This window comes from Hipposideros armiger, unplaced genomic scaffold, assembly GCF_001890085.2.
Source record: "Hipposideros armiger isolate ML-2016 unplaced genomic scaffold, ASM189008v1 scaffold_58, whole genome shotgun sequence".
In the NCBI taxonomy this organism is placed as follows: domain Eukaryota; kingdom Metazoa; phylum Chordata; class Mammalia; order Chiroptera; family Hipposideridae; genus Hipposideros; species Hipposideros armiger.
In genome coordinates, this window is record NW_017731408.1 from 3,966,829 (window position 1) to 3,992,972 (window position 26,144).

Genomic DNA, 26,144 nt, shown 5'->3' on the forward strand with positions numbered 1-26,144 from the left:
GTGGAAATATAGATTGGACATACATAGAAAATGAAAATTTTTTCTAATAATCACATGAAAGAGGTAAAAAGAAACAGATTAAATCATTTCACCACTACATCCTAAATACTATCATCATTTCAACATGTAGTCAATATAAAAATTATATTTTCATACTGGCTTTGAAATCCACTGTGTATTTTACACTTATAGTACACTTACAGTACATCTTATTTTATATTTTAAGTGCTCAATGGTCACATGAGCTAGCAGCTACTGTATCGGGTAGCATAGTTCTCAAGGTTTTAAGGAAGAAGATATATAGAAGAAAAATGACGCTTCAGAATTTTGTGGAAGAAAAATTTGTTTTTCAGTAAGAATTACTCTACCACAAATATAGAGCTACTTTTAATGGTGATCTTTTAAATTTGCAGATCAAGTACAAAGCTTACATATTTTTTCTGAGGGCACACAAGCAGATTTTGTCACACCTGTCAACCTACTTTTAATAATACATTTTAGTGACAGCAAAGTCTTGCATAATGTATAAAGTCAATATTCAGTATAATAATGCTATATTTAATTATGATGATGAAGTTTAATACAAATATCTTTTTCCTATTTTAAAAGAAAAGTTCTGCCATAGTTATGAAATTCATTTAGTGCTTTGCTGTTATCTGGGAATATCACATCCATTTTTGTTTTCCTTTGTTGATTTTGAAATGCTTTAGCTTTAATGGTTGAGGTTGTAATAAATAACAGTGTTTCTTTGTACCCTAGCCAAGTATAGTTAAAAAAAAGTATTTGAGTAAACATGTAAGTCCAAAGTGAAAAACCAAATAACAAAATGTATATCATACTTTCATCTGGAAAAATAAATACATGTATAAAGAAAATATACTAGCTTTAATACACTTATAATAAGAGAACAGCAAATGAAAAATATTCATTTTGTCATAAAAGTTGTGACATGCATTGGCATTTTCTTGGTAGTCTAATAGTACTAATTCATGTGGGTTATTAAGCTGTATAACTTCCTTTGGAATATTCTTTTTCCAGGTGGAGTAAAGAAGGGTGTTAAAAAAAAGCAAGTAAACAATAAGCATCTGAGTACCTTAAATGTAGGAAACTACTTAACTACCTGAAATTATTCTGTTGCTTGAGTATCATCTTTTATTAACATACATTAATCACCTTTTTTAAACAAAAAAGAAATAAATTGATTGAACTTATTCAGGCCTTTGATATTTAAGTAGGAAGAAGGAAAAAGTTACTATCCTTTGAAATTAATTTACATTTTCAAAGCATATTAAATAACCAGATTTACCAACTTAGCTTTTTGAGAAAGTGTTAAATAAATTACAAAGTTATTAATGATAATGGACCTTTACTTTGGGGTTCATTGTAGTTAAAATGAAAATGCTATGCTATATATGTTTTTCACTTATGGTTGATGTAGTCTGGAATGAAGAATTTCTCTGGAAATCTAAAAACATATTGAGAAACGTATTTTTCAAAAATGTTGCCGGAGATTCATTTCTTGAATTAAAGCTTATAGTTTTTTGAAAAAATTTTATTCTGTAGGGTTCTCTCTTAACTTCTCTTATGATTTCCCCAATGACATCTGCTATGCTACTGAAATCTACTATAAACAATGTGTGCATGGAAAATGGTTGGGACAAATGTGGCTTCCATATACCGAGAACTTGACCAGGTGAATGTACAAGCAAGTGCTTAGAGAGATATTAATATCTTCATTGGAGATACTTACTTGAAAAATAAATGGAGTCCACACATTGTAAATATGATAGCCAAATAACCCACAACGCCAAATGCATAGCTGAGTTTGTAGATTAGAAGAAACCATTTGTAGACCAATCTATGGAGTGAAAAATGGGAAAAACACAGAGCACGATACATTACAAAGTATTTTATCTTTTTCAAACATTGTCATAAGTCAGTTGTTCGTTTCTAAAATCCTATTCATTTGACCATAAGTATATTATATCAGCTAAACTCAATAGTAATCTTGAGTTTTAATATACTATCAAGCAATATATAAATAGTACTGTCATGCACATGTGTTTCTAGGCATATGCATGTATAAATTTATTTTGATTTACCTAAGTTCCTCATGTGAAATGGCCTTCAGCATTGCTTCCTCCACCTGGGACTCTGCCTCCCTTCCTCCCTGTTCTGTTTTGGCTTCAGGGTTAGCTTAGAGTGGTTTGGGTGGAAGAACCTCAGAGGTCAAGAGGGGGGACCACCTCCCCCCAGAGTTTCTCTTCCCTCCCGCTCCTGCCGTCCCCAGCCCCAGAGCAGGTAGCTTCAGCCCTCGTGCCATCTTCTCTCCATCACAGAGCCCCTTCCCTCGCCCCGGCAAGAGCGCCTCGGCCTTGTTTTTTTCTGTGATGTGCCTGGGTCCCTTGTGCGTCCCAGCACTCACTATGAGCCCTCCTAGGTCATTCTTTCTTCCCCCAGGGCCTCCGTGGACAAGTGAGAGGATGGGGATGGAGAGTGAGAGTGCAGACGATCTAGAAGGGACCGCTGTATCCTGTTCATTCCCCTCATCCCTGGCAGTAAAAACCCTTGGAGAAACTACGGAAAAGGGCCACGTAGTCGTTCCGTGCCTGGGGGGATGCGATTCCTTTCCTGCTGCGCCACAGCACGAGGGCCCCACCCACTGGAGCAGGAAGAGGTAGAGGCAGGAGAAGGGGCAGCTGGGGGCTAGCCTTGGTGCCCAGGGACAATAAGGGGGAGGCCGGGATGTTGATCTCAGGCTGAACAATGGCTGTGTGCCCCTCAGCCCTTTCTTTCCCCACCCTCAGGAAGCCCCTATCCTGCCGGCCACACCAAACTTCATTCGGAGTCTCACTTCAGAGATTTGGCCCCACCCTCTCCCCTCCAGCCCCCCCGAAGCCCTGTCCCCAACTCTCTCACCTTAACCAGTTTCCTCCCTGTTGGAACCATTGCACCAAATGCTTAAGTACCGTGATGTTACGGAGGTAATGTTCTGATGTTATTTTAAAAGACACCCTGCTTCACTGACTTCCAGTCAGAAGGGACTTTCTGAAAAACATTATGGTTTAAATGGGGTTTATGGGCAAGCCTGAGAAATGAGCTTTTCTTTGGTCAAAAGCTTTCCCCACATCAAGCAACTCACATACAAGGGCTATCTGGGCACCACCTCCTCCCAAGGTGTAATCCTGCCCACGGAAGGGGTCGGTCATGGGGAAACTCACATGGGCTGCACAGGTGGCTCAAATGGCTGTGAGTGCGGCTGTGTCTAATGGGGGCCAGAGGGGGCTTGTGGGGTCTTTCTGCCAGTGACTCCTTGGGCCATTGGGATGGTCCTTTTTATTTGCCAGTGCTGAGCAGTTTGGATCTTTTCTCAGTGCGGCCAGATGGGGGTGGAAGTTTGTGTTGCTAAAAGGGGTGATAATGGGAAAAGTGGCCAACTCTCAGAGGATCGCCCTCCTCACCCCAAAACACCAGACAGCACCAGAGTGGGGTTCTTTGAACTCCACATGTATTCCATGTACCCTCTCTCTGCCTGAGGGGCCCCTCTGAGATGATGGCAGCCTTAGAGGTGTTCCTGACTAACACCTTTCTAAAATGCAAAGTTCCTTTGTGCAAAGGGGTCTGTTTATGTAATTAAGCCATCGCATGCTGTTGGGAGCCTGGGCTTTGCACTCCAGTCGTCTTTGGCCTGATTCTGGGCTGTGTGGACCCTGGCCAACCTACTCCACATTTCTTCCTGCCCGTTTATAAAGTGAGGATTGATCACACCAGCTCCTAAAATAATTCTGAAGATTATGTGAGATAATGTATTAATGTTTCACAGACTTGGCACATGAAATGCTCAATATGCCATATTATTGTTAGAGATGTGTTAGATTTTCCAAATGCCCAAATCTTCCCGCTTATAGGGCGGGGGAGGGTACAAGTTTTCAGAGCACTAGAGTCCAGAACTCCCTTGCTGACCTGATTACATGGGGAGGCAGATAAACCAGAAAAGAAATTGTGTTACTGCTTCAGAGCAGCGTCCGTGAAGGAAAGCTTGGCCTTAGGTTGGAATTGATGTGATCAGGCCCAGCTCTTTGTGGCTGTGTGTGGCCTATTTTTGAGCCTGTACGTTGCTTGCCAGACAACCCGACTGTAGTGGAGAGGAAACCCACTTCTCTGCTGCTCTCTCTCACAGCCAGGGCTTGGTGTATGCTAGGGGAGGAACAGCTGGGTTTTAAACTGCATTGGTGCCGGATACCTCTCCTCTTGGGTTTGCCTTCTGCACCATGTGGATTTGCCTGACCAGTTTTCTCAGCTTGTAATGACATCCTCCGCTTCCAAATGGAAAATTGCTAAGATGTGTCTTACTTAGCATATGTTGATTAAACGAAGATCCGTAAAGATCCTTAGGGCCTACTGCCTCTCATCAGTAGGAGTTTCTTCATCCTTACTGCTTTTCTAGAAGAAAAGGGGCCCTGCTTAGCCTCTCTCACTGTTTCTCTTCAAATGGCAGCTGGGTCTGCTTAAAATGTTAGTGGAGCGTCTTGGCTCTTAGGCTATGCCAGGGCTTAGAGCTGTGCTGGCTGGAAGAAAGTGAAATGGATGTCCTGTGAGCATGAGAAGCAGAAGGCATGGGACCCTGGCCATCTGAGATATATGAGTCATAAGTCTAAAGAGGCAGTATTTGGGTATTTCCTGTAGTGAAGTTCCTTCTGTATTGAATGAGCTGACATGCACAGAAACACTGCCTTTAGCTCGGGTAATTGTTTATGCAGTAGAAAGTGAACAGTGTTGGGCCGGCCGAGTGGCGCGATGGTTAAGAACTTGCTTGGGATGCCAGAGGGCCCCGGTTCGGATCCCACATATGAGGGCCAGTGACACTGCCCTCCATAGCTAAGATGCTGAACAACAGCTCAACCTGGAGCTGGGCTGCCATGAGTCGCCGGCGACGGCGTGGGCTGCAGTCCCTGTGGCAGTGGATTGCCATGGGCTACCGTGTGTGGCCAGCAGCCAGCGTGAGCGGCCAGCAGCCGCAGTGAGCGGCCGTCCAGAGGCTGGCGACTGATCTGCCTCGCCAGAGAAGAGCGCAATGATGGTGCCAACTTGGGCCAGTGAAGCAACGTCCTCCACAACTAGACTGAAGAACAAAAACGACAGCAACTTGTCTGTTCCCCTTTCCCCAATTCCCCAGCACTGTTCCCATCCCCCCAATTTCCCAATAAAAATCTTTAAAAAAAAAAAAAAAAAAAAAAGAAAGTGAACAGTGTTCATTGAAATACAATATAGGTTCTATCCAGGGGATGAAAACAAGAACATTTCAATTCATCCAAAACTTAGATTGCTTCGCAAGTCTTTTAAATAACTTACAGCATTTTGTGAGGAGGAGGAAGAGTGCTAGATGTCCATTTACCGATGAGTAAACCAGTCCCTACAAAGGCTATCTAAGACCTCAAACTGGCCAGTTTAGACGGTCTCCTAATATCACCCCAAAGGTCTTCCCAAAGCAGAATTAAAATATTCATAAGCCTGAATTCATTTATTTGAATTTCACTCTTTATCATTATAATTATTTGATTTCTCTCACTACATATTTTTCCTTCTCCATACTAAAAAGAAAAGTCGACTTGGTCTCTCTCACTTTTTAAGAGGATTAGAAACAAATATCTGATGGCCAAACAGTCATATTTCACAGGAGTTTATGATTTATTCTCTGACAAAGATCAAAATTTGACATTGTCTTATTAAACACTGTACACATTTTTTCTCGATCCCATTTCAGTTTTGTCTGGATTTGGGTTCAGATCTTATTTAACAAACAAGGAGAGTGAGAGCAAACTTGTAAGCATATTATAAGCACTTTGGAAAGAATTCTGAATGAGATGGAGTTATATAAATGTCAAGAGGTTGAAAATGATAATTAAAATGATCATTGGACTAGTAGAGCCTCATTTGTTATGAGAGTAATAAGTTTTCCATCACTTATGATTTATCAGAAATAAACCTCATACATAGTTGTTAGAAATACAAACTTCTAACGCTTGCTCTATTGTAAAATGTGCTTGACAACTTATAGCAGACTAAAGCAAAATACTGTGTTAAAAATAAACATGCAAATAGTGCTCTAGAAAACTTAAACACAGTTAGTTTCACTTCTCTTTCTTCTGGCCTTTCATTAGCTAACATCCAAAGTAATAAATTTTACAGGCACGTCTGAATCACCATTAAATAATGAATGTGAACTAACAGCAGCATGGCTTGTCGCCAAATCTTCAGTTTTGCTACTGAAGACAAAGGAAATGTAACACCCTCCTCCCCAACCCAGGAAAGAAAGAAAATTAAATATACTTTTTAGTGTTTACAGTGAAGGGGGTGGCGGGGAAGGAACGCATGAGATACGTACCGCGGGGTTCTCCCTGAGAGGGGCTTTCGGGTAGCTCTGAAGAGAATGTAACTGGTGATAAGTGAGAACAGTCCCCACATAGACAGAAATCGCCACCAGTAAAGTTTTATCGTGAAATACAAAGGGACAACCCACATCTGCAACAGGGTTACCAGCTGTCAGAGAAATGAACAGAAAGTCTCTCTTAATGATTGAAGACCCAGAATGGCATGCCTGTTATTAAATAATTCAGAAGCTCCTCTGGGGGAACCACCTTCGCCATCCTGTCTGGAACATGCAACTGGCTCACCATGCCACTGTGGGCTGCTCTGTACATGCACAGTTATGGGGAGGATTGGCACACGTTTCTGAAAATTCCAATGGGAAATGATGCAAAATATGCAGCTTCTGTCCCCTCTTTTCCTCGGGATATTTCAGATGAAAGCAACTTTAGGCTTCAACACCTATGTGATTTTGGACAAATGAGCCTCCTTTTAATTGTAAAACTGGGGATAACAATGCCTGCCCTGCTTGCCTGTGCTAGCTGAGGGGGGATCAAAAGAAATCACGGATGGGAAAGCGTTCGGCAAACAATACTGTACTATATGGAACTAAGCGGCTGTTGTTACTATCGTGGGGACATGTGCAAAAGCACAGTGATCTCAAAGGAGGAAGTGGTGTCAGAGCAGCTTCCGGGACCTCCTCTGTCTGCTAACCCAGTACACTTTGCAGGGTTAACCCTTGAATCCCAACTGTGGGGTTACCTCTCCCCTGACTATTGGATTTGCAACCAACCCTTTGTTTCTTGTCTTTCTTCTTTAGTTTCTGGTGCCTTTCGCAGGCAGCCCTAAGATATGAATCAATCAGACGCTCCTGTTCCTCTGTGTATAATCCTTTTGCGGCCTATACCACTGACCCGAGTCCACGTAGCCTTAAGACCATTGTTTAAGTTGGCTAGCCTCAATCCCACATGGCAGAGAGCAGAATGGCACGGATGGACTGTGGATCAATGACTTCACACAGTTCCCATAGTGACACCCCTACTCTTTAGATCAGGCCTCATATCAGCTATTCACCTCTCTTGTGACAAGCAGATAGTTTAAACAACAGCAATATTGTTGTCTCTTATGTTTTATCACATTTAGACTAACCACCTATTATTTGCTCAGCACCAATGTAAGAGGGGAATGGCAAAGAGGTTTCGTCTTAGCTGTGGACTTAATTGGTAGTGGCACCTTCCAGGGCTCTGTTGAGGATTCTAAACCTGGGTCCTTGATTCTGTGGTAAAGAGCACCATGATCAGTTAATAATGTGTGTCAGGGATGTGGAAGGAGTTGTTAGACAATGCACATCACATATTTATCATTTGAGTATAAAAAACACTGATGTCATTTATTTGTCTTTTTCATTCTCTTTTTATTGCTTCATCCCCATGAATGACTTGGATCTGAAATCTTAGAGTTGCTCTAAATCTGCTTTCAGAGAACACTACAGTTGTTATTATGCATATGCATTCGAACAAAAATATACATGGAGCGACATGGTGGTAACTATCTAGAGAGTTCAGGGAAATGTATCCTATAACCTACTTTTTTGTTTTTAAATTCCAGGCAGTACCTTCAAGGGAAGAATGAATATTCTTTACTCTTGCCTGAATTAGTCAGATAATTGCTTTAATTGTTCCATCCTACTTTTGTGGGTATGGTCAAAGCTAATGAATTGGTTTGCCACTTTTTTGATGAAATTGAGGTAAATATATATATCCAAATAGGAAAAACAGGCTTTCCTTAAGGAAGTAAAATAGTTTTCATGAGGGTCAAAAACCATATGCTAGGTAAACAAGACTCAAGATTTACTCCCTTTAGCACTCAACATTCGTTACATTGACCCTCTACTATTGATGATAAAAGTATGCAGCTCCTTAAAAAAAATCTCATCATTATTTTGGTCATTGATTTCCTTTTGCTGATTATGGAAATAGTTATTTATGATGTATTATAGACTTTGACTTTTTTAAGTTCATTACTTCTGCTATTAAAGAAGGAAGTGGACATGAACTCCATCTTTCAAAATCTGATCACCTGTCATGAGTTGTAGTTGCCCAATTCAGGGTGTCCAACACTCGATGCACATACATTCTAGACAGAAAAATAAGAAGGAAAAAAATAATCCAATAAAATATACCACATTTCATCAATTTTAAAATGACCTCAACTTGAAAATGTATTATTATAATTCATGTATTGCTACAGAAATAAAAGCTCTGCCAATTGAATTATGATAAAAAAATCTGATCACCTGTCATTTGCACTTCTCATCTTTGTTTTAAGAGTTTGATTCATCTTTTTATTTCCCTTTAAGAATGCTGAAGTTTTTATTTTTAGTAAAAAGTTAAGAGTCAGTTCATTTTAATTCAGTGAAACTACCATGCTCCTATATTTTATGATTTAGATTATAATCCTAAATTTACAAGACTAGTCCATTTCCTCAACTTGGTGGAGTTACAATCTATGATAGTTTGAAGCAACGATTAGACTATATTTTTATAAAACCATTCTCTCCCCGTGGATCTATAAATACAACCCTTTTCTAGAGTAGGTCAAATTTCTCTTACTTGATGCCTGGATTTAATTAACGGTGAATAACAATGTTCAAACGTATAGACACACTACTTTTTAAAAATAGGCCTTGGAGATCAGAAATAAAAGGGAAGCAAAAAATCATTATAATGTATTAGTATGCAAATATTTAATTTCTTAACTATCTTTAAAGAGTAAACCCAACACCATATTTTTTCAACATGCAAGAGGAAAGGTAAAAAATTTGCATTATGAATTCAATAATTGTACAAGCAGTCATTTTGAAATGAGGGCCACATTTCATAGCAATTTAAAAGATTCTTTATCAATTTCCAGAGCAGTTAAAACTTCTCATTTTTAATAGTAACTGCCACATATGAAATGTAGGAATGTTGTGCCTCATAAATAAACACATGAAATATGTGAAATTGAGGTGCATGCATGCAATGGAGGAAGCCTGTCAGCTGGGACCCATTAATGATGCCAGAGGGGTCACCATCTGGGCATGTGCATGTAAAACACATCTGCATGACTGGTGAAGGGCAGCCCATACACCTGGATCACATCACCCACGTTCTCCCCACCCACACATCATGGCAGGAGGAATAGCCTGACTTATCAGATGCTGCCCAACAGTACCATGCTTTTTTTTTGTAGCTATGCACGTACTGAATCTGAAAAGACTTGCAAAACAAAGATATCTTTTAATTTGTCTTTTTGTACAGGATGATGAACGGGTTGTGAAATAAGAAACAAAAGAAGGTAGGGAAGGAAGGAAGGAAGAAAGAAAGGGAGGGAGTTATGTATGTATATGATGCTCATTTCCTTTGCACTACAGATCCCAAATTACTGTATTTGCAACCATTTGTACGTGTGTCTGTGTGTATTTGTATGGGTAGGGGTGGAGGGAGAGCAGGGGGAATGCTAGAGGTAAGCAAAAAATTATCGTGTACATAAATGACTCCAAGAAATTGTTATCAGTACAAAGGCGTGAAGGAAAGAAAGTGTGGACATAAATTGAACAAGTAAAATTATGGAATCTTGGCCTATGAAGGACTCTTAGAAATTCACTTGGTGCATATTTCTATGTTCGAATAAATTTAGACTGTTGATTTTGCTATTTAAATTCTTAAAGGCGATTCTGTAGTGTTATGTTAGTATGTATGTATTTGTGCTTTGCCTCATTTTAACAAGATTTGAACAGACATAATACTTTATAAGTATAGTGATATGTTCTAGTGGTTTACAGCTATTAATAGGCAGGGAGTTTGATTTAAATAGAGCCATGTTTCAATCTGTGGCAAATTATTTGCCAGTGTAGTGAGGCAAGTTCGCAGTGTGTCCGAAACCCCAATTCTGTGTATGTAGTCATCAGGGCTTCTATTCATTTGAAGGGAAGTAGAAGGACTCTTTTTTGTCACTCACTCTCCTATTTCCTGCAGATATGAAAAGTAGGACACATAAAATGTGGAGAGGATGTGTTGAATGAAATTTTATTTTTAATTAAATGTTGTTAAAATCATTTGGAAATAATTTAACTTTGAGGCTCTGTCTATGTCTACACCATATCACCACTATCAGTTGGAAACAGGAACAATTCAAATATCCAGATGCTCAGTCTATGTTATGCTAAAAATATGAGTGTTTGGGAACATTCGGGGATTTAGTTGTATCCCAAACAAAATAAGAACTTTTCATTTTCTATCTACTGTCTCTCTGCACTTTTTGGCATCACCTAGGAGCAATTAATACTGTGTTTTTAGATGTTAAAACAATGTGCTTCCTTTGCTTTATGTGCTTTTAATAAGCTGCTCTGATATACACAGCTCGACAGGCCACAGAATAGAACTTGTTTAGACAAATCAAAAAAAGATCCCTTCAGAAGACAGACATATTTGTTAAAAGCTGTATCTGAAAATGTTCTGAGCTTTATGGATTAGTCCCTCCCCTCTGAAGTGTATAGTCCAAATGATGTACAAAATAATGTGAAAATAGTACTTTATGTGTAATAAGTAAAACCTTCAGGGTATAAATAACTGTGTAAATAATAATTAGTGTACAGAGCTGTTCACACATATTACTGTGTGCATTTCCTGCTTTTTTCTTACCTTCCCTTGATTCTCTGTAAACTCCCACTCCCACTATCGGCCATGATTTACATAATTGTTGCATCCCAGTATACATATAGAGAAGTATCAGAATAGTTAACCTGTTCTCCCAAGGGAAATAATGTTATCAACTAGAGCACAGTGCTTAGGTGCAGTTCCTAGTGCCTTAAGCTTACAGACTCCTCCCATCTCCACAGATACTTGGGCAGCACCTTTCCCCCAATTCCCTTCAGTGAGGTCGTTTCATGTATTTGTAATACAGTTAGATCATCTCATCACTGCCTGCATTTCTCCCTGGGACTCCCCAACCTCCTAAATGCTTTTTTAAAATTGGCATACATTAAGGCCCACGTTTTGTGCTGTATAGTTCAATGGGGTTCGACAAATGCATAATATCTTATATCCAAAATTACAATATCATACAGATCAATTTTACTGCCCTAAAATTCTCATTTCACTTGTTTATCCTTCCCTTTGCCCTCCCTGAACCCCTGGCCACCACTGATCATTTTACTGTCTTTACGGTTTTGTGTTTTTTAGTATGTCATATAATTGGAATCATACAGTAGGTGGCCTTTTCATCATGACTTGTTTGACCAAGGTTCCGCCATGTCTTTCAATGACCCTGACAGCTCATATCTTTTTATTGCTAACTAATATTCCATTGTATGGAGGCGTAACGGTTTGCTTATTTATTCATATTTTGAAGACTCTCTTGGTTGCTTCCAGTTTGGGGTGATTATGAATAGAGGTGCTATAAGTATTTGCATGCAGGTTTTTGTATGGATGTATGTTTTCAATTCAACTGGGTAAATACCTAGTGGTGTCATTGCTGGATCATATGGTAAGATTACGTTCAGCTTTGCAGGAGACCTCCAAGCTGCCTTCCCAAGTGGTTTTACCATTTTGTATTCTCACCAAGTTCCAGCTGCTCCCCATCCTTATCAGCATTTGGTATTGTCAGGTTTGTGTGTGTGTGTGTGTGTGTGTGTGTGTGTGTGTGTTGCCATTCTAACAGGTATGTATTGGTATCTTATTATTATTTTAATTTGCAATTCCCTAATGACATATGATGGTGAGCTTTTCCTATGCTTATTTGCCATCTGTATATATTCCTTGATGAGCTGTCTTTTCAGATCTTTGCTATTTAATTGAGCTGTTTCCTTTTGATTGAGCTTTAAGTATATGTTGGATAACAGTCCTTTATTAGATATATGTTTTACAATTATTTTCTCCCAATCTGTAGCTTGTCTTTTCATTCTCTTAACAGTATCTTTGACAGAGCAGTTTTAAATTTCAATTAAATCCAACTTACCAACATATTCTTTCATGGATCATGCTTTTGGTGTTGTATCTAAAATCTCATTACCAAATCCAAGTTCACATAGATTTTTTTTCCTATGTTACCTTCTAAAAGTTTTAAGTTTGGCATTTTATATGTAAGTGCATGATCCATTTTGAGTTAATTTTTGTGAAATATGTAGGCTCTCTGTCTAGATTTATTTATTTTGCTTATGGATGTCCAATTGTTCCAGCACCATTTGTTGAAAAGTTTATCTTTTCTCCATTGAATTGCCTTTGCTCCTTTGTCATGGATCAGTTGACCATATTTGTGTGGATCTATTTCTGGGCCCTCTATTCTGTTCCATTGATCTATTTGTCTATTCTTTCACCAATATCACACTGTATTGATTACTATAGCTTTATAGTAAATTTTGAAGTTGGATAGTGTGAGTTCTCCAACATTGATCCTCTTCAGTGCTGTATTGTCTGTTCTGGGTCTTTTCCTTTCTATATAAACTGTAGGATCAGTTTGTTGATATTCACAACATAGTTTACTGGCATTTTCATTGGGATTCTATTGAACCTATAGGTCAATTTGGGAAGAATCAATTTCTTGACAATATTGAACCTTCCAACCCATTAAACACAGATTATCTTTCCATTTATTTGAGAGCTCCATGTTTTGCATATAGATCTTGTGTATATTTTGTTAGATTTATACCGAAGTATTTCCTGTTTTGGGTGCTACATAAATGGCATTGTGTTTTAATTTTAAAGTTCAGTTGTTCATTGCTAGTATATAAGAAAATAATTGACTTTTGTATATTGACCGTGTTTCTACACCTTGCTATAATCACTTCTGAGTTCCAGAAGTTTTTTGATTTATTTTTTTGAGTTTTCCATACAGACAATCATGTCATCTGCAAACAAAGATGGTTTTATTTTATCCTTCCTAATCTATATATCTTTCATTTCCTTTTTTTTTTTTTTTTGGTCTTATTGCACTAGGTAGAACTTCCAGTACAGTGTTGAACTGGAGTGGTGACAGGGGACATTCTTGCCTTCTTCCTCATCTTACCGGGAAAGCATCCAGTTTCTTGCCACTAAGTATAACGTTATCCATAGATTTTTTTTTTGTAGATATTCTTTATCAAGCTGAGGACGCTCCCCTCTAGTTCTAGTTTGATGAGAGTTTTTATATGAATTGGTGTTGGACCTTGTGAAATGCTTTTTCTACATCTATTAATATGATCATATGATTTTTCTTCTTTAGCCTCCTGATATGATTGGTTACATAAATTGGTTTTTAGTTGTTGAACCAATCTTACATACCTGGAATAAATTCCATTTGGTCATGGTATACAATTCTTTTTGTACATTGTTTAATTCCATTTGCTAATTTTTTGTTGAAAATTTTTGCATTTATGTTCATGAGAGATATTGGTCTAGAGTTTCTCTTTCTTGTAATGTCTTCATCTGGTTTTGGTATTATTGTAATGCTGGCCTCAAAAAAAATGAGTTCTGATGTGTTCCCTCTGCTTTTACTTTCTGGAAGAGATTATACAGAATTGGTATCATATCTTCCTTAAATGTAGACTTCACAGTGAAAGAATCTGGGCTTTGTGCTTCCTTTTTAGGAAGGTTATAAATTATTGATTCAATTTTTAAAAACAGATATAGGCTTATTCAGATTATCTATTTCTTCTCATGTGAGTTTTGGTATAGTTTGTGCCTTTCAAGGGATTAGCCTATTTCATCAAAGTTATCCAAATTTGTGAGCATAGAATTATTTATATTTTTTTCTTTTTATGTCCATGGGATCAGTAACGATGACTCCTTTTTCTTTTCTCATATTGGTAATTTGTGTTCTCAATATTATTTTTCTTGCTTAGCTTGCTAGTGGTTTATTAAATTTATTGATCTTTTCAAAGAACCAGCTTTTGATTTCATTAAGTTTCTTATTTGATTTTCTGTTTTTAATTTCATTGATTTCTGCCTTTTTATAATTTCTTTTCCTTTGTTGTGTAGCTTAACTTATTCTTCTTCCTTCAGTTTCCTAAGGTAGATGCTTAGATTACTGATATCAGATCTTTCTTCATTTCTATTGTATGCATTTAATGCTATACATTTTCCTCTAAGCACTGCTTTTGCTGCATTCCACAAATATTTGATATTTTTTCATTTTCATGTAATTCAAATTATTTTTTAATTTCTCTTGAGTCCTCTTTTTTGACTCCTGTTATTTAGTATTATGCTATTTAATCTCCAAATATTTGGGAATTTTTCCAGCTTTCTGTTATTGGTTTCTAGTTTAATTTTTGTGGTCTAAGAGTACATAGTTGACCCTTGAACAACATGTGGGTTAGTGGCACCAACCCTCCCCCACCTCCCCACAGTCAAAAATCTGTACGCAACTTAAGTTGGCCCTCCGAAATAAGTGGATTCTCAACCAAGGATGGCAAATATTGTTTTCAATCCACAGTTGGTGAATCCATAGACTCAGGGATACAGAGGGTTGACTGTATATTTATTGGGGGAAAACCCCCAAAACTGTGTATAAATGGACTCACGAACTTTAAACCTGTTTTTTCAAGGGTCAACTTAACTTGTATGATTTCTGTTTTTTTAAATTTGTTTTGGTGTGTTTTATAGCTCAGAATGTGGTCTATATTGGTTAATGTTCAATGTAAGCTTGAGAAGAATGTACTAGTATACTCTCCTGCTATTGGATGACTTATTTTATAAAGGCAATTAAAGTAAGTTGATCAATGGTGCTGTTCATGTCAGCTATATCCTTACAATTTTCTGCCTGCTTGATCTACCCATTATTGAAAGAGGGTGTTGAAAGAAATCTTCAAATAAAATGGTGCAAATGTCAATTTCTCCTTGTAGTTTTATCAGTTTTTTCTCATACATTTTGATGTGCTGTTGTTACACACATATACATTAAGAATTGTTATGTCTTCTTGAATAACTGACCCCTTTTATCATTATGTGAGGCCCTCTTTATATCCCTGATAATTTTCCCTGTTCTAAAGTCTGCTTTGTCTGCAATTCACGTAGCTTAATACACCTTTCTTTTTATTAGTGTTAGCATGACATGTAGTTCTCCAAATCTGTACTTTTAACCTGTCTGTCTTCTTATATTAGTGAGTTTCTCCAGAAATTCTATGTTAGGTATTCCTATTTTGCAGATAAGGAAACCATGGTTAAGATATATTTAAGAAGATTTTCTTTGATATGAGGGCATAATTAATGAGGTTTGATTCTAGTCTCCTTCATTAAAAAAAAGTTATCCAAGTACAATATAGAGGGTGTTTATTTTAATTGACAAGACAATGGAGACATGGCAGTAAATTGATGCATTTGTTTAAAAAAACAAAAAACAAAAATCAGGTTCCTCTTTCTAAGTAAAATGTTCAAAATTGCCTAAACTTAAGTGTTATACAGAACTCAAAGGCATTCCCTTAGACCCTGTGCTACAGAGAAAGTAATTTTTTTATGATGGATTAAAAAAAAAAAAAGAAATACTGGTCTAAGCTAGCATATGTCACAGGCAAACCTTCTTATACAATGACCAGTTCAAGACCCAGAACCATGTAGAGTGCTAATTAAGGACCTTCTCCCTTTGCAACTTTTCTCCATTTAGGCCAAACTCAAGTCTCAACTATTGGTTATCAAAATGTGGACCATCAGCACTACTTGGGAATTGTTAGACATGTGAATTATCAGGCCTTATTGAATCAGAAGCCCTGGGAGCAGGACCTGAGAACCTGATTGAACAAGCTCTCCAGGTGAGTCTGAAGCACCCTAAGGTCTGAGAACCACTGCGCTAAACATTGCAAATGCAAGCCCTCAAGTACAACAAGGCCAAGGGGATGACTCTGAGGCCGTGAGATGGCAAAGTTCTAGTGGATATGGGATTGGTGGGACTGGTCTGTGAAAATGGGATGGTGCTCTGAGTGGCTGAGATCGGTGCAGTGTGTGCAATAATAAACTTCCATGGATATGCAAACCATCAGCTCCAAGACAGCTTATTGCTATTGAAACAACCAGCCTCAACCTTTTGTTTCTGCTATGCCTCATTCTCCTTCCCTGGACCATCGGCGGAAGTTGCTCATGCACAAAAGGAAAATTGGTTTCCTTAAACCAGGGCTTCTCAACCTGGGCACTAGTGACATTTTTGTCTTGAGGAGCTGTTCTGTGCATGTTGAACAGCAGATGCAAGTAGCAAGTCCCACTGAGGTGTAAGGATAAAGAATGTTTCCAGACGTTGCTGAATGTCTCCTGGGGGCAAAATTGCACCCATGCACCCAGCTGAGAACCACTGACTTAAACGCCATTTCCTTCAAAGTGGTGAAACAGGAGGGAAGTGGCAGCATGAGAGCAGGCTTCCAGTAACCCCCAGGGCGACTCACGTTGTAGGACCGGCCATGCCTCTTTCTCCACTGCACCAGCACTATCTGCGCGATGATTAGGATGCAGAGGAAGATCAAGATCATCTCCACATGCATGGACTCGTGGCCCCGGTGCATCTTGTACATCCTTTCTTGCTGCAGGCTGGAAGCGGCAAATGAGGTCATGTGAAAAAGGCCTCAACCTTTGCACATTTAGCAAAAAAAATAGGCTGGGCTCATAGGGAGCAATTGGAGAGTTCACATGTAGGTTTTTTTAAAGCGTTGACTGCAAAGTTTTTCTAAGTTTTTCTAGATTCCCCCCTTTCCCCTAAGCTTGGGGGAGGGGCAGCTGAGAGGAGGAGCCTGAGTTTATCAGCAAAACCAATTCTTCTCAGCCCTTAGCTTTCTGTGTGGTTTCGGCCTTAGCCTTGTCCTTTTAAGTTAAATGGTTCTTGATGGGCCCTGGAAAGACCTGGTTTCAGTCCTTGATCTGCAACTTCATCACCATATAGTCTTTCAAAAGTCAGTTACGGTCTCTGAGCCTCAGTTTCCTCACTTGCAAATTTAAAATAATGATCCCTCCATACCTCACAGGATTGCTCTAAAACTGCAAAGCACATATGATATTTTATTTGTCCCTCCATGAGGAATAATAATAATTATTAGGTTGGATCATGTGAAATTGGTAATTTTGAAAGTTAAAAATAGTAAAATATTGGTAATTTCAATTAATTTCTAATATTCTCATGTATAGGATATCCTGCAGATGGAGCCTATGGAGGGAATATTATCCACGGGGCTACAGAAACCTCCTGAATGAAATGTATAAATTGTTTTCATTATAAGGAGAAAGAAGAGGCCTAAGTATTAGAGAGGCCACACATTCAGATGATGACTGTTTCACTTTTTAATCAGACTTTTAGTTTTGCACAATGGGAAAGAAAATCACTAAGATAGTATGTCATCTGGTTTAACTTCCTATAGCAGAAGTGACCTTGAAGAAGCCTAGAGCAGTGGGTCTTGACCTTGGCTGCAAGTTAAAATCACTGGGAAGATTTTAAAAATCGCAGAGCCCAAGCTGTACCCCAGATCGATTAAATGATCAATTCAATGCCCATATCAATTAAAAACACTATTGCTGGGTGTTATGGGCTGAATTGTGTCTCTCTACCCCCGAATTCATATGTTGAAGTCCTACCCATCCATTACTCAAAATATTACTGTACTTGGAGATAGGGACCTTAAAAGGTAATTAATGTAAAGTGACGTCATAGGTGTGGGCCCTAATTGAATCTAACTGGTGTCCTTCTAAGAAGAGGAGATTATGAAACAAACTCACACAGAGGGAAAACCATGTGAAGACACAGTGAGAAGGTGGCCATCTACAAGTCAAGGGGAGAGGCCTCAGAATAAAACAAAAACCGCCGACACCTTGATCTTGGACTTCTAGCCTCCAGAACTATGAGAAAATAAATTTCTGTTGTTGAAGCCTCTCAGACTGTGGCATTTTGTTATGGTATTCTGGCAAACTGATACAGATTTCTAGGAGGGGATTTAGGCATCAGTAATTTTTAAAGTTCCCCACCCATGTGGTTTTAAGATGCAGCCAAGATTGAGAACCACAGGCCTAAAGGATGAAAGAGTGGTCCAAAATCAAGATTAGGAAAGAAGGGGGAAATTATGAATACTTCCAATCAATTACTTTATAAATATTCATTAGCTTCATCTTTCATCACCAGTGGGGCACCGTCAGTCATAAACATCTCTTATTAAAGTTGCCACGTATGACTGTATGCATTTGGTTAGAGCACCAATCAGAAAATACTGCAGAGTAACATTCTGTGCCACAAGATTGTGACCTTTCAAAGCACGTGTGTATGTGGTTGGGTTCTCTTTACGAGCATTTCTACAGAGCTACTGTGAAGAGCAGAGAAGTACCTCAGAAACGGGCCCCATCCAAATCCCCGGGGTGCCCCCTGCTGGAGAACATGCAGAAATGAGCCCACAGAGTAAATATTCCTGCTTGAGTTCAGCTTCTTTGAGATGGAATCTTGGAATGTCAGCACTGCAAATGATCATAGATGTACTGAAACTTTTATTTATCAAATGAAGACACTGAAGTCCATATCAGGTAAGCAACCTGAATAAAATTACATGGCTCTTAGTCCCTGTGTTGGAAGCTGAGCTTGGGAGATAAGAATGATTTCTAAAAGCTCATTAAAAAATACACTCATTCCTCTGAAGAACTGGAAAGTGAAGAAAAAGAAAATGGTACAAGAATTTAGTTATAGTTTTTATAGCCCCAAATCCAAAATAATTATTTAATATTCTATGTAATGAATAGACTTTCAACTTAGGCCATATAGATAGAGGAGTAAATCTATCATCAGTCCAAAATAGAGGGGTTGTATAGATATAAAACAAAATATGCTTTATGATATTAACCTATTTTATGTATGTATATTGAAAGTTCATCTCAAATGGTTAACCTATGTGGAAATACTGTGGAAAGTATAAAGTAGCATGCAAATGCAATAAGTATTTCCTACTTTGATTAGGAATACATTCATAATTGATTACCATAATGCAAAAAAGGAGGAGCTTTTCATTTTTATTTCATTTCATGTGATGCCCACAGAGATCCAATGGCCCCACAGTAGGTAGCAGAGCACAGAGGGAACAGCATATAAAGAAAACCAGATGTGTCTTGTGCCTAAAATAAATAATAAGTTAACACTGCCTTATTTTGAAGGACATATAAATCCAGCTTTTTGGGATTGCACAGAGCGTACTGTGGTTTTGGTCTATACTACCTTTGTGCGTGCCTCTTTACGCTAACCCACATTTTCTATCCTGGGAAATTTACAGATAAAATGATGGCTTCATTTCATTTCTAAAACAGTTAAGATGGAAATCTAATTTTTATTATAATGTTGATTAAAAAAAATACTAATCACTTACTTCCACTCATCATCCACGGAAAGCTTTGTGTGAGAGATCTGAAAAACATAAAACGAGACCTTCTCAAAATGTCCCTGTTTTCTTAGCTTCTTTTTTATAGTATTACATGGGAAACCCAAACCATGAACGATAGTAATGTTTCCTAGTACTGGAATAATTTAGGATGAAAGTCCTAAGAAAATGTTTGATTATTGAACTAACACACACACACACACACACACACACACACACACACACACACACACGCGCGCGCCAAAACAAAACAGTAATCAGGTCACTATTAATAAATGTTTGAGAACAAAATGAGGCTCCATTCAGTCAAGGTTGTAGAGAGTGGCCCCTGGCTTTTGGGATATGATGTGTAAATCCAAGAACCTCTAAAAATCATGTTTTGCTGATATCTTAAGTGATGCCAATGAGTAAATATCATCTCTAAGTTCAAGGTTTTAGATACAAAGCCCACCAGAGGATCTCCTTGTTTGGAGCATTTTTGTGTCCTCCTGTTAATTTAATTTAAAGCCTGGCCCCAGGGAAGGGGGTAATCTGGCCACGCCCTTGCAGACTGAGCTGGAGAGCACAGAGACCACCCAGGGAGTGCCTTTGGATGACCTACAGAGTGTACCCCTGTGCTGTCATCCCTTGATCATTGTTAATCCACTATATTTGGCCATCTGAAAGCTAAAAACCAATCATTATGCAGTCACCCAAGAGTCTGCAGTCACCCGGATTTTAATTCAGTAGGTTTGGGGTAAGGACTGAGACTCTGCATTTATAATTGGCTCCCAGGTAAACACCTTGGCTGCTGGTCTCTGAATCACAAAGCTTTGCTATAGGGAATTAAGGGAAAAGACGTGAGCCCCTCCTAGGGCGGAGTTAACAGAGGGACCACGCCCCCTGAGGGCAGAAGGCAAGGCAGTGATGGCAGCCTCAACGGAGAGCAAATGGCAGCAGCAAAAAGTGACTTCCGCCCCTCCTGGTGTGCAGAGCTCTTCATCCATGACCCCTTTGGATGATCTCGGTTTAAAACCAGCAAGGAAGCCATGGAGCTTCCTTTTAGCTTCCCCATTTTAGAGAATAAACCTCAAATTCATAGTGTGTTCTACAAGGCTCACTCTCCTTTATTATTCACTGCAAACCTTCATGAACCCTGGATTTATGTGAGCCATAGTGCATACCCCCTCCCCACCTTGCATTTCCCCATGACCACCCCCAACATTCTTTTTCACCTCCAAGCAGTTTGGCCTGCAGTCACCTTCACCTAGAATTCTCATTTCCCCTCATCACCAGGCGGCCAGATCTCATCACCAGGCCCAGCTCAAATGCCCCCCATCAGTTTTACCCATCCCCCTGCCAAGAGCAATTCCTTGCTTCTTAGAAATCTTACACAGCTTCATTCGAAACTGTTTTGGAGAGAGTCATCTCTTCCTACTCTGAGTTATTTTTGTCCTGTTTTACCTTCCTTCCAGGATGTGAGCTCCCAGAGGAAAGGTCCACTTCTAATTGCACCCCCCCCTCGCCCCCAAACACACACATACGCCATGAATAGCACAGCTCCTGGTGCCTGGTCATGCCCCAAGAATTGTCCTATGAATGAAAAATAAAGGATTGGGTTTGAAATCACCACCAGCATAAGGAAGGAAGTGCTAGTCCAGTGGTCCCCAAAGCTCGAGCATCGACGCCTCCTGGGAATAGTTAGACTTGCAAAGGCTCAGGCCCTATCCCAAAGGCGAGGAATTAGAAATCCTGAGGGCAGAGCCGTCTGCGTTTCAGCCAGCCCTCCGGAGTGATTCTGATGCACGCTTCAGTTTGAGAACCCTAGAATCAAGCCTGGTGTCCCCCATCATCCCTCAGCGTCTGCCTTCTTCGCCCTGGGCCTTCGCCTAGGCCCTGGAGGCTTTTGCCCGGGAGGGAGGAGGAGAAAGGGGTGGCCAGCAGGAGCCGCAGGGAATGGACAGGGATGAGCCGGTTAAGGAGAGGGTGGCGAAAGAGGGAGGAAAAAGAAGGGAGGAGGAAAGGTGGGCAGGGGAGGAGGAAGAAAAGAGGGAGAGGAAGAGAAATGGAGGGGAGTGCAACTTCCCCGGGGCGGGGCGGGGTCGGGAGAAGCCACCAGCATCCTGGGCCGGCTCACACCGCTTGGGGGCGGGGGACTTGGCCGTTTGTCTTTGCGGCCGCCCAGGCCCGCGTGAGCCTTAGGATCCCCGCCCCGTGTGCCCTCGGCCTGGGCCCAGCTCTCTGTACCTGCTCGTGCTGTGGGGGCACCTCCAGCGCGGGGGCCGCCTTGCCCGCCACCCCCGCGGCCATGCCTCCGCCACCCCGCGCAGCGGGCCGGCTGGGTCTCCGGGAGTCAGCAGATGGGGCGTCCCTCGGACTCGCGAGCCGCGGGTGGGAGCTGAGCTTGCGGCGGCCGAGCGGGCGGCCCCGCCCCGGGCAGTGTGGTGCGGGCGCGGGGAGCCTCGCTGCGCGCCCGCCCCTTGGCCCTCCGCTCGCGCTCCAGAGGAGGGATGCTCACGAGCGTCATCACCAGCACGGCTGATGAGACCCTTTGGGTTTCGGGCCCCCCTGGAGCGGAGCAGTTGTCAGCCATCATCGCTAATAAAACGTCCTGCGCGCTGGGCAGGAAGCAGCGGTTTTGTTAACCAGGTGACAGGTCTGGAGGACGGCTGAGGTAGGTAGGAAGAGATGTGGGGAGCACGAAGAGTGAAAAATGGAGATGAGAGAGGGGGCGAGGAAGAGAGATCGTCCCCCCCCCCCAGCTCTGTCCCCCAGCAGCGTTTCTCAGAAGACAAGAGTTGAGGTCCAAAGGCGGGGAGACTCAACCCCTGCTGCGTCCGCAGTCTTGTTCCTTTCCCTGGGCCGCTGTCCTCTCCTTCCTCAGGTTTCTGCAGTTTTAATCATGTGGGGCAGCTCCCTGGTAAAGGCAAACTTGGCCTCTCCAAAGATGACGAAGCCGAGAAACTGCTGTGGAAAGAGAACACACACCCTCTTGGCCCCTGTGCCACTCTGGAACGTGCACTTCACCCACAACTTGCCTTTGTGCCCTCCGCTTTCAGGGGACACTCTCTGTTAGTCTCAGGCCCAAGACTGGACTCATGGCTGGGAACAAGCTGGAACCCTTGGGAAAGGCTTTAGGAATACTTGGGTGTCACCATAAGCCAATAGACAAAGCGGGGACACACAGTTAGATAGTCTGACTTACACATACTGCTTACTCCATTCCAGTGATGGCTTGTGTTTTCAACACCTACAAGAAGCTCCCTGTGGAGACTGATTAGCAGATGGAAGTGTCCCTGCCAGCCTAGCTGCTGTAGAGACAAACATCCAGTACAATCTATTGTGGTAAGTGCTTCCTGTTCCAAATACTTCACCTGTGTTAATTCATTCAGTCCTCATAACAACCTGGTGAGGTAGGTGGTGTTACTGTCCCCATCTTACACATGAGAACACTGAAGCACAGAGAGGTACGGAAGTTTGTCCAAGTTTCAAAGCTAGTAGGTGGTGCAGGGGGAATTTAAACCCAGAGAAGACTGACTCCATGGTCTGGGCTCTTTGCCACTCAGGAAAGTGGTTGCAAAGATCATCAGGGGCCAGATTCAGAAGATCTGTGTAAATCATATTAAACAGTTTGGAGCATAGCCTAAGGAGAATGGGAAGCCATTACAGAGTGGTTAGCAAGAAAAATGACATTGCTTGACTTGCCTTGAGGGGGCTTCAATCATGATCCAAGACGGGGACCAGTTAGAAAGCTATTGCTGTAGTTCCAGCTAAAGGTGGCAATGGCCTTGGTGGTGTATGTGAATGTGTGCAGGGATGGGGTGGAGGGAAGATGGAGCAATGTGGATGAAGCCTAGTGATGCAGGTGATAGAATCTATAAGACTTAACTGATCTTCAAGGATGGTGCCCAGGCATGTGGTTGGAGCAGCGTGGCATTTGGGCAGATGGTGTTGTCATCCCTGAGAATGGGGATATCAAAAGAGCAGCAGATTTGGGGGGACCAAGATGATGAGTTCATTTGGACATGTTGCCTCCCAACCTGACTTCTGGCCTGTTTTCATGTGGCAAAGACCACTTTTTCTTTCTGGCTCAGGATGTCCTCAAATTCTTCTAGATTCTGTTGCCTGTCCTCCTCCCCCACCTCCAAAAAAGATCCAGAATTTTCTTTTCCTATAAAATTCTGGCCTGTTATCATTATATAAGTTTTGGCTCCCTGATATGAGACTCTTCCCTGGTTGACTGACATCAGAAATGTCCACATATTTCACTGGAGACACATATAAATACAAAGGTAGTCATCCTTCTTCTGGCTTCAGCTCAACGGTCATAAGAGAATAAAACTGAAAAAGTCCAATTCATCCCCATCGATAGTGATGGATTTGCTCTACTCTATTTTCCTCTCATATTGGATTCCTTTTGTGACCAAATTTCTGATGGCCAGAGCCAATCTCTTGTTCCCCAGTACGTTAACCACTACTTTCTGGAGTAGTTCACCAAACCACAGTTAATTAATTTGCAGCCCAGTTTCCCAAATTAAATGCTTGGCAGCTGACTCTGTCCTAAGACCTGGAATAGATGAACTGTATTCCTGTTGGCAGTGGTTCCTGCATCCTCCTGTTGTCTCCTGGTCTAGAGCCCTAAGGTGACTGTGATGACTGAATGGAAGAAATGAGCTATTGTCCCAAAGCTGTTTGAAAAACAAAGTGGAGTCAAGAATAGCTAGACAATTAAGTATGGAATTCAGTGCAGGAATTGAGAAATAGACCCATGGAACTAGAAAGACCCCAAATGGTAACATGCATTCACAAGAAACTCATATGAGAGGAGGGGTAAATCAGCAGGGAAAGGATGCACCACTGAGTAATTGGCTGGTCCATCTGAAAAAAAATTATGCCATACCAAGACAAAACAGGTGGTTTTAAAGGCAAAACTTTAAGAAGAAGATTTAAAAGAATACTTTTATCATCTCAGGATAGTAAAACATATTAATCAAGACTCAGAAAAGACACAAATAAAAGATGAATGAATTAGTCTACACTAAAATTTAAAACTTCTCTGCAACAAAAAGTTGCTATTAAAAAGAAGCAAGCCATGAACAAAGAGAATGTACTTGCGTATATCTAGTTGTCAAGGATTGGTTCTCAGAAAAAACAGAACTGTTAGGAATTAATTTCAAAAGAGTGTAGGGCCGGCCAAGTGGTGCGATGATTAAGAACTGGCTTGGGAAGCCAGAGGGCCCCGGTTCGGATCCCACATATGAGGGCCAGTGACACTGCCCTCTACAGCTAAGATGCTGAACAACAGCTCAACCTGGAGCTGGGCTGCTGGGAGTGGCTGGAGATGGCATAGGCTGCAGCCCCTGTGGCAGTGGGTTGCCATGGGCTACCGTGTGTAGCCAGCAGCCAGCATGAGCGGCCAGCAGCCGCAGTGAGCGGCTGTCCAGAAGCCGGCGACTGAGCTGCCTCGCCCTGGAAGAGAGCAATGATGGTGCCAACTTGGGCCAGTGAAGCAACGTCCTCCACAACTAGATTGAAGAACAAAAGGACAGCAACTTGTCTGTTCCCCTTCCCCCAATTCCCCAGCACTGTTCCCATCCCCCCAATTCCCCAATAAAAAAATCTTTAAAAAACAAAACAAAAACAAAAAAACAAGATTGATTTCTATTGTGTAAATCAATAGAAAATGAGCAAGTGATGTAAACAAATTTGAAGGAATAAAATTTTGAGACTTTGGTAATTTTAAGGGAATTATTGCATTTACATATATCCTCGTTAATCTAGAGTGCATGTGTCACAGGATGCCTTGTGTATGTTAACTTATTTACTGTAAAGTGGCTCCTGCAGACTTCCTACCCACTCCCTGATTGTCACTCATTAATTTCCCCCCTTTCTCCACTGTCCTTCTGAGGACAACCAAACTGCCTTGGGCTGATGGTGCCACATCATGGTTAGAGCTGGCAGAAGTCCCCTCTATCACTTTACAACTGGTCTTTTTCAAGTAACTTTCTTTTTCAATGTACTCCTTTCCCCTTTTCTCACATCTTGTTAATATTCATACATAAAATGTATGTTTGATCCTTAGCATTACAGCTAAAATGGGTGATTCATGATGTCTTCAACCGGGTGCAGCGCTGGTCACAGGAGTAGGGTGGTTGGTGGACGGAGTCTAGACGGCTGGTGGGGCCTTCGCTCTGTGACAGGGATGACAGTAGCAGATTCAGTCGAAATGGGGGGCCGGGATGTCGAATTCAAACCACCCAGGCAATGTGAGTATCCAAGAGCTTGCCTGATTACAGAGATTAGTATGCAAGAGGCACCAAAAGTTCTGCACTTCAGTGATACTTGAGGTCAGGGGCAAACTGATTAATGGGGGTAATTATTTCCAAAAGGAGAGGAACATGGAAGCCAGGTCCCACCTTGGCTGATGAAATGGCTGCATAGAGATAATGAGGCTAACTGC

The 26,144-nt window shown here is 41.0% G+C and overlaps 1 protein-coding gene across 4 annotated transcripts in view; it reads right to left on the bottom strand.

Moving 5' to 3' along the window:
* The window catches only part of RNF175 (ring finger protein 175), a 31,957-nt gene extending 9,802 nt beyond the window's left edge, over nt 1–22,155 (bottom strand). The window contains exons 1-6 of one of the 4 annotated variants that reach the window (XM_019641240.1): nt 21,932–21,951; nt 19,694–19,731; nt 18,671–18,978; nt 16,754–16,895; nt 6,386–6,540; nt 1,751–1,858 (exon numbers count right to left, since the gene is read on the bottom strand). In XM_019641240.1, the coding sequence (XP_019496785.1) occupies nt 1,751–1,858; nt 6,386–6,540; nt 16,754–16,879 (389 nt within the window). In that variant the 5' untranslated portion in view covers nt 16,880–16,895; nt 18,671–18,978; nt 19,694–19,731; nt 21,932–21,951. Of the gene's footprint in view, nt 1–1,750; nt 1,859–6,385; nt 6,541–16,753; nt 16,896–18,670; nt 18,979–19,693; nt 19,732–21,931 lie in introns of all 4 variants that reach the window. The other 3 variants (XM_019641238.1, XM_019641237.1, XM_019641241.1) reach the window with 3 other exon arrangements.
* Between the last annotated feature and the right edge of the window lie 3,989 nt (nt 22,156–26,144).